Genomic DNA, 8,976 nt, shown 5'->3' with positions numbered 1-8,976 from the left:
AAAATGAATAAGGAACTGACATAATCCCGTGTTATGGGTATAAAGGTAACTGCCGTTGTTTTTAAACATTTTTGGACCCAGCGGATAATTTGGTTATCCGCTGGACTACACAGTAATCCCGGATCCGGTTTTTGGACTAAAGAGGAAATTTCTCAATATCTAACCGGATACTCCCATAGCCCATAACATAAATATATGAAAGTATTATTATAAGTTGAGGAATATTTTATGATCTTGATCGAAAAGAAATAAAAGAGTGACAAACTCATTAGAATTAATTCAGTATTACAATTATCGAATCACAAGAAGAAGATAAACAAGTAATCACATGATCTTTCAGTTTGGATGTAATATTTCAGATATTGACTGATATCTCATAAGGTTAGTGAAATGGTAAAACCTTCAGCAAAAACGTGTGCTAAAAACTTACTCTACGGAACTAACGAATTGAATAAAATTTGAGCAACTCTACACCTTTAGTAGTGACTTTGCCATACACTTCAAAAACAGAATGCCGGGTCTCACTAGCAGATTCCCCAAAACAGCAACAAAATACTGGCAATATACTAAATTATTGGAGATCCTAGAATTAGACTTTAATTCTAAGGAATTAATTCTGCCATCGCGATCCATGATCCAACTGGTGCATAAGATCAGTGGAAGAACGTAAGAGGCTCTGAATAATATGGAAAATTTGGTGCAGTATATTACCTACTTAAACCAGCTGGACTACAGATGATGTTTCGCTAGAATGCATGGACTCTCAACTATCAAGGTGGCAGCATCAGACATTCAGACCCTTAGCAGCAATCACCGGTGATAGAGGAATCACTCCAGCTATAACCAAGTAAAGCCCTCTGCCTTTCGCGATTGCTAAAGCAGGTAACACAGCCAAGTATTCAGCACCACATATGAGGAGTATTTGGCTTCCTTGCAATCTATATTGCTGACCCAAAGAACTATTAAAGCTCTGAACTTAGGTTTTACCACGAGAGTTCAGATTTCTATAACACAGATCAAGAAAAAAAAATACAGCTAAAACCACCAAGAGGCAAGTAATAGATGACATAAGACAACACTACACTGCATGTTGAGAGAGAGAGAGAGAGATGAAAATGCCTAGCTAGTCATTATTAGTGGAGAAAGAAGAGCACCAAGATGGGGTTGAACGGAAACTCTGTGCAAAGGAAGACACAGGTCCTACCGAATCAAAGGTACAGTTGACAATTCTTTTCAAACAACTTGGTCATTACTGTAATATAGAAACTTGGCAACAAATGACAAATTACATCTGTGAGTAAGCATTCCAAACATGCACATAAAAATACGATCCAAGAGATCAATAAATATATTCATGACAAAAAATACTGCTTTTTTTCTTTTTTTTTTTGACTTAAAAGGTTAATTGACAAAAAATACTGCTAGATGCATGAACACTGGCATATTCCTACGTTTCAAACAAAAATAGAAAGAATTGAGAACAGAATGTCACTGACTAAAACCCTAGAAGCACATGAATGTGGTACTTGAGGACGCTCTTGAAAATGTTATTAGCCTCCCACAAAAAAACTCACAATCTGTTTCCGGACTCCAGCAATCACAATGGAAAACCACTTCTAAGACCATTTCGTTATTCAACAAAATTTCCAGCAACGGGCAAACTAAAAAAAGCAATGACAATACTAAAAAACTTAAGCTGATACAACATACTAGGCAATGATAATCCTGTTCACCAGTCATCACCTATGTCTGGGATCCAACATATATCCAGACAATAACATAAAAACAATAAAACTTAATCGCATTATTGAGGGTGAAACTTTTTGGATAAAATGACGGAATTCTTGATACTTAATACCTCGTCACAGAACAGATACAACTCTGGCTCCTCGGTATAGGGACTTTCATAGTGAAAACAAAAAGAAGTCTTAGGTTGAACTTTAAATTAATCATATAAAGGAAGTAAGAAAACATGAGTAAGGAGAGTTTGGTTATTTTACCTTATCTTGAGTATGTATGCTATCGTATGCAAGCATTCTAGTGGCCGCCGAGTCGACACTTTGTAGGTTGACAAATTGAAGGGATCAATTATCTACCGAGCCAGTTACTTCAGAGAAGACATTAAATGGCAGTATGGCAACAGAAAAGGCAAAAAATAAAGTTTGGCCTTGAACCTTGTAAGTCGCCACAGCAGCATTATTGGTCTTTGAAAGACGGCACCAGGGGACATCAAACAGGAAGCCATGCATTTTCATGCCTTTGATCGCAATTGACTATCATGCTTGCTAGTACACATTGCACTTTTAAATCAGGAATCGGTGGCTGCTCAAGGTATGTCTTTCCCGTGAAGATAACAGGAGCACATAATGAGAGAATGGATCGGTTCCTGAGGCAAGGTACAAGGTTGGCCTGGAAATCTGTAACATCCATGCTCAATCGAACCTCAAGGAAGTAGTCGAGGATGATATGACTTGAGATATTAAATGGTGCAAATTTGTGTATGTTGGCCTCTCGATATAAAGGGATCTAAGACAAATATCATATACTACTTCATAATTCAATAACACTGCAACATCCATGTGTTCGAGGAGTGAGTGAGTAGAGAGAGTACACTGTTGTATGATTCCATATTTACAGTGGTGACCTACAGTATTCAGTACCAGAAATTACCATATATTTCCAAAAATACAGTAATTAATAGTGGGAAGAAGAGGATAGCTCATACCAGAGCAACAACTCCAAGCAGAAGAAAGCTCCTTTTAGGTAAACAAGGTTGAGTACCTGGGGAGAGGGAAGGTAAAAAATTCCATTTGAAATAAGGGTAGTTTACTGTATACCTGTATAATGTCTTCTTGCGAAGTTATTAGCAGCATATCTGTGCCAGGTTTAGTTGTTCAAGACGGAGAAATTGTTCATAAGTTCCGGCTCTATCTTCATTGACGACTGCAGGTTCAAGCTTGGAACGTGTTTACCAGCACCAGTCTCACTGAAGAATATAAAAAAAAAAGCTCTTGGAACGTGTTTACCAGCACCAGTCTCACTGAAGAATATAACAAAGAAACTTCCAACTGTAGATTGTTTCCTAATTTGCAGATACAGACGGATCTATCTAGACTCCACATAGTAGAATATCCTCATAATTTATAAAATAACTTAACCATATCCTGAAAACAAACACTTTAGGGTACAGGAATATCTTGGATGTTCTGTTCTTCATTGGTTACACACAAGTTACATCAACACTTAAAGGAACTATAATCTGGTAATTTGGTATCCACGAGAACTATATACGAAGCAGTACCCGGTGAATTTTTTCCATTGGTTTCTATCATTTTTTGCATGTGCTGCAAAATTCTTAAATTTGCAGATAGGATGAATGAATATTGAAACAGAGAAGATAACAAGTTACCTGTCAACCTCATGTTCTATGGACATCTCTACTCGAACCGGTACACTCATTTTGCTTCAATCTGAATCTGTCAACCTCCACCATTTATCAGGTTCGCGACAAGATCTTCTGTGCCTGTATATGTGCTGAAAAGATCCTTATCGATAGCAGATCATATTACATATAAAGAGAAGCATAGTAAAACAAGGTCTTTCCATAAAATAAACATACAAATATCTACGGCCACTCAGCACAGATAAATGGATCTAGCGATAAGAACTGCTGCCAGAATTCCTAAGAACAACCTAAAGCAGGCAATGAATGTTCCTCTGAAGCAAAGATTGGTAAAACTAGTTCACAGAATCAAGTTTGTACGACTTTCGAACTTTCCACTGGAGGACATGGCTGAGCATCGTACAAGAGCAAGACCAAAAAAAATCAAATGACTCCATTTTTATGAACACATAAGCAAGTTCGAATTCTAGTAGAAAGTTTACTCTCATCAAAGTTATGCACATAAAGAGCCTCGTTGATAGCATTGTCCAAGTTCATTTAGGTAAATGTTGTTCTTTAATTCTTATCTGAATGGTCCCACTAAACACTGGCAAACAGAAAATTTACTAATAATGAACAATTGCAGTAGAAGAGTTCAAGTAAGCAAAACTAACGAAGAACTTACTTCATCTTTTTGTTTTGCATACAGAAAAAAAAATGGAACAAGTATGCAAAGAAAAAATAATTCATTTTCTTGTTATTTACTTCAATTCATTTAGTCCTATAACATCTGTATGTATAAATGTAATACAAACTCATAAATAAGTAAAGAAAAATGATTGGACAAAGAATTGTGCAAAAGGAGCTAATGAAATTCAGGTTCTAACATAAGATTGGTGCAACTGTGTGTGCATTCTACTTACGTTGTCGTTTTGCATTGGCGAACATCTTACTAGCATTGACAGAATCAAAAACATGCAGGTCAAGCAGTGTACTATAATGACCTTTCTCGATCTCCTCCTCTTTAACTCGATGAAGCAGGAGGATCTCTATTATACAATCCTCCCAATCCATATTACCTCCTTTTGCTCCATAAGGCATCTCTTTTCCATTTTTCAGCTCAGAGGAAGCAGGTTTTCCCATAGTCTCACCAATCCGGAACCTGGCAGCATTTATCTTCTCTCTCCGTCTTTGACACGCTATTTTATTAGCAACAAAAGATGGAGGCAAATTATTATATCCTACATTCTTCTCCAATACTTCTCTAAGTGAAAGCTTTTCGCTCAGTTCAGAATTTCCTCGCCACCAATCCTGAGCACTTTGAAGACCTAGTTCTTTCCTCCTCTTTCTAGGATGTTCTTCTTCTTTCTCGGCCATAGCTTCCGGAGAAGTACCATCATTCGAGAACTTCGTATAGATCTTGGACAAGCAGTCTTGTGAGATTTTGAGCTTGTCCAAATCAGTAACACTCTCACTTAAGGTTACACTTCTATCTTCAACATTATAGTACTGTAAATCATCCCCTATATATGAACCATCTTCGGTGAATTCCATTTCTTTACTCAAACACCCACAGATAATTTCTTCAAATTCAGATCTAAAGTTATTTATGTTCTTACTCTTCTCACTAGGTTTTACCCTAGACTTCAGCTCCATGTACCGAAGTATTGAAGGTGCGTTATTTACTACATTTTTAACTGTTAAATTCTTACCCCAAGGCAAGGGTTGACCAACTTTAACAAGAATCTGCAGAAGCTCTCCATGACGTCTCTTACTCGTATTTACCCCAGCATGAACTTCTTTTGCTATATCTTCAATCTGAACTTTGACTTGATTCAATTCTGCAACAAACACCATAATAGCAGCAACAATGGGATTAGGCTGTCTCCCAGTTGTCACAAACCACTTGACTAAACATTGAACTAGAAATGTACCCTGTTTAACCATTTCATCTTTCCTCTCCTCAGAAACTTGCGCAAAACTGTGAGAATGCTTCAGAGAAAATTCAAAGAATGCTACAATATCAAACTCGGGCAATTTTAAATCAAGAAAATCAACAACACGAAGAACCATTCGTCCGAGCTCATGATAATCACAAGCTATAACTGAGGCAACCTCTCTCATCGAAAGAGGCAAGTTGTCCCGTCTCCTTACAACATAAGAGCATGCACCTACAAGGATACTGAACCATCTGCCTGCGCCGAATTCCCCCTCAGTAATTTCATCAATCATCTGTTCCACCTCGATCGTTTTGCGAGACGAAAACTGAAATCTATCAGTTATCTCTTTGATGTCATTTTTGGCATTGTAAATTTTATTCTCTTTGTAAGTATAATCGTCACCAACACGAACAGAGGTACCATCAAAATCGCTTAAGCCACCAAAAGATTGTACAAGGTTATCACCGATAGATTGTACAAGACCACATGTTTCACATACCAAATTATCCGTAATATCATCTCGAATCACTGTATTCTTTTTGCAATTCTTACAGAAGCAAGAACTCATTGCAATCCCAACTAAAATTTCTCAACCTGGGATCAAATTACACAAATTCTATACGATAATTTAATACTAAATAAACACACAGAATAAATAAGGTAAGGTTTAATTCTTACCCTAAAATTTGACAATCATGTCTTGTCTTCCTTGTTCAACAACTGGTAAGGGGATCTTGAGTGAAACCCTATTGGTGCTTGAGGTGAAGTGCTTGACTGACTCTTAGGTAAAGGAAAAGAAGTGGAGACGACGAGGGAAGTGGTGGGATTTGTTTTCAGCCCCCATCAATGGTTTCCTTATAAATACCAATCTCTCTCAGCCGACTCCATATGAAAATTCAAAATTTCTTGGTTCACTTTCCATATAATTGAACCATAAAGCCTTTGCACTCTTTCAGGGCCCACACAATTAGGTTAGTTTGCGCCACGTTTACACCTACAAGGCGACAGCACATGCCGCACGATAGAACCATGATACCGTTGAGGGGCAGCAATGCTTGAGCCGCGAGGCAGCTTGATCATCGCCCAGTAATTATATCCACTTTTATGCTCAATTAAATCCATACCGCTTTTGTTCCAAACTCGAAGCAATTCAACGATTTTTTTATATTTTTTGGTCGTCTCCCTTCATTGAAATGTATTTTTATTGGCCAACCAAAATTGTTTTACGGGCATTGTAGAGTAAAAACTGATTCAGATGAAAATGATAAAATGGGGTAGGTTGATGAGAAACAAGTCTGGGCTTAGATTTAAGAGACCTAAACAAATGTACTGCTCAGGAGTACCTTAGATTTAAGAGATCAATCTGTACAATTCTGGCCTAAACCAAGAAATGGTCGTTCCAGTCTTGCTTTGGTCTGTAGTAGGGTAAAAACTGATTCTGCTGAAAATGGTAAATTGGGTGTGTTGATGAGAAAATAATTCAAACCCTAAACAAAATGTACTGCACGGGAGTACTTTAGATTTGAGAGATCAATCTGTAAGACTCTGGCCTAAACCAAGAAATGGCCGGATTCAACTTGGTACAAAGGAAGGAAAAGAGTTGATCTTAGGAAGGGAAGTAGAGAAGGTGTTGAGATCAGAGTGCTATTCTCTGTAAGGTGTGGTTGTTTATGACTTGCTATCAGAACGTAGAACTGCTAGCAGAATGAAAGCTATGGGTTTTGGATGTTTCTGAATACTTGTGTTGATAACACTATTGTTGGTTGAAATAGGTTGAAAACCTATTTATACAAGTCGTAATTGAATACCCTGATCTCGTAGGAAGTGGAGGTAGTTAAGTAGTGGAGAAGTGGGGATCGTGTAATAGTGGTGAGAACCATGTCCCTGTCATGAAGGGAAGACCGGTCTTCTTTACACCTGTTAGAGCACTGCTCGGTCGAACTCACAAGCGTTGCTATCTCAAGGTTGTTTGCCAAGTTTAGTTGCCAAAACTATAAGTCTTGATTTCTAGTCTACTTATAGCTAAGTTTCGGATTAGGATAGAAAGTGTAGTTGAGCTCTAGACTCCACGGCGTTCATCATGCAAAGACGAAGAACTACTCAAGGAACTGGTGGATCTTCATCGACTAAAAGGTATCTGGAGATTTGAACTTATCCATCACTCAAAAGTCTATCTACTATATCTCCTATCTTGAGACAAAAGTCATATTGCTATATAGACTTCGATTATACACAATTGCTATTTCGAGCCGAGTTTATCTCGCTTATCTATTTCTCGAAATATGTGTTCGTAAGCTTTCGCTTTGGGTTCATTTTTACAAGTGACGAAAGTCATGTTGATTGTTTCAATCTCTTGAAAATCGCTTTGGTGAAAAATAGAGTGTGGATAACCTCTATATAACATCCTCTAAGAATGTTTCAATGATTGAAATAAAGAGTTTAGAACATGTAACCATCTTTGGGTATAAGCATATAGTGTGTTCGCACATTAGTGTATAAGTCCAAAACCGGGAACCAAATGTATGCATACTTGTGTGTGTACTAAATGGTTGATGGAGACTTGGTAAGTATGCGTACCCGTACGCTTACTGGCGGAAGTTCACAACGGTGAATTTGTGCTGAGTTTGGAAATCAAAACCAACTCAAAGTTGACGTCCGTGAATTTCTGCTGAGTTGGAAAACCAAAACAAACTCAAACACTTACTTAAGTACGCATACTTAAGTGTGTTACTTTCTAAAATTGGTTTGTTCATGAACTAAAACATTTATATAATAAGGAATGCAATTTGAAAACCGTGGCTATAATGTTCATGAATCAATTCGAGTGAATCAAAGCCGATTTTGCTTCGATTGTGTCTTGTATAATTCTATAAGATCTAAGCAATTGAACAACTCTCGAACTAGTTCATTTGAGTCATTTAGACTGGTTATGGTGAAGATGAATAAGGTTGATATGAAAGTGCTCATATGGCTAACCATTAGTTAACTACTGTTGAACCAACTAGGCGTACATGTTTAGGTACGGTTACACAAACCTAAATGAACGTGCATTTCATTTGTGTATAACAAGCTAAGATTCGATCTAACGGTTGAAAGATATTAGCTTGAATATAATCAGGTTTTCATCTAACGGTGAATATTGAATGCTTTGTTACCAAGGTAGCACTGATTGCAAACCCTGATTTGAAGACTATATAAAGGAGAACTCTAGCAACTGGGAAACCTAATCCTTACACATTATGTGTAGTACTAGTTGTATAAGCTAGACTCAATTCTCCTTTCACCTTAGGTTTCTACCGAGACCCTGTAGGTTAACGACTTGAAGACTTTATTGGGATTGTGAAGCCAGACCCAACTATTTTCTCTGTAGTTGCGTGATCTGATCTTGTTGTTTCTATCGTATTGAGTACAATGGTAAAATTGGATCGAGATTAATTTCTCCGATAGGCAAGATAAGAAAGTAGTCACAAACGTCTTCGTCTCATCGTTTGTGATTACTCAATATCTTATTTTGCTAGTATATTAAGATTATTGTGAGGTGATTGATATTTCTAGTTTGTTCTTCGGGAATATAAGTCCGGTATATCAATTGGTTCCTGTTCACCTTGATTTATCAAAAGACGAAACAAAACTCGTAGGTATTTCTGTGGGAGA

General features: G+C 37.4%; 1 protein-coding gene across 8 annotated transcripts; it reads right to left on the bottom strand.

Annotated features, from left to right (window-relative positions):
* Positions 1-353: 353 nt before the first annotated feature.
* On the bottom strand, positions 354-6,201 carry LOC113289957 (plant-specific TFIIB-related protein PTF2-like). 8 transcript variants are annotated; one of them, XM_026539406.1, is made up of 5 exons: positions 4,306-5,994; positions 3,410-3,523; positions 2,726-2,986; positions 2,001-2,644; positions 354-1,901 (listed from the first exon to the last, which is right to left on the bottom strand). In XM_026539406.1, exons 1-2 carry the CDS (start codon positions 5,888-5,890, stop codon positions 3,480-3,482), a joined length of 1,629 nt encoding a protein of 542 aa, XP_026395191.1. In that variant the 5' UTR covers positions 5,891-5,994; the 3' UTR covers positions 354-1,901; positions 2,001-2,644; positions 2,726-2,986; positions 3,410-3,479. The 8 variants fall into 8 exon arrangements, with proteins under 8 accessions (XP_026395191.1, XP_026395192.1, XP_026395193.1 ...); XM_026539407.1 differs by adding an exon at positions 6,001-6,201 and having other exon boundaries at positions 1,664-2,644; positions 4,306-5,916; XM_026539408.1 differs by having other exon boundaries at positions 1,664-2,526; positions 2,612-2,644.
* Positions 6,202-8,976: the final 2,775 nt, after the last annotated feature.

Source organism: Papaver somniferum, chromosome 6, assembly GCF_003573695.1.
Source record: "Papaver somniferum cultivar HN1 chromosome 6, ASM357369v1, whole genome shotgun sequence".
Lineage (NCBI taxonomy): Eukaryota > Viridiplantae > Streptophyta > Magnoliopsida > Ranunculales > Papaveraceae > Papaver > Papaver somniferum.
This window is presented reverse-complemented; position numbering and strand designations above follow the sequence as displayed.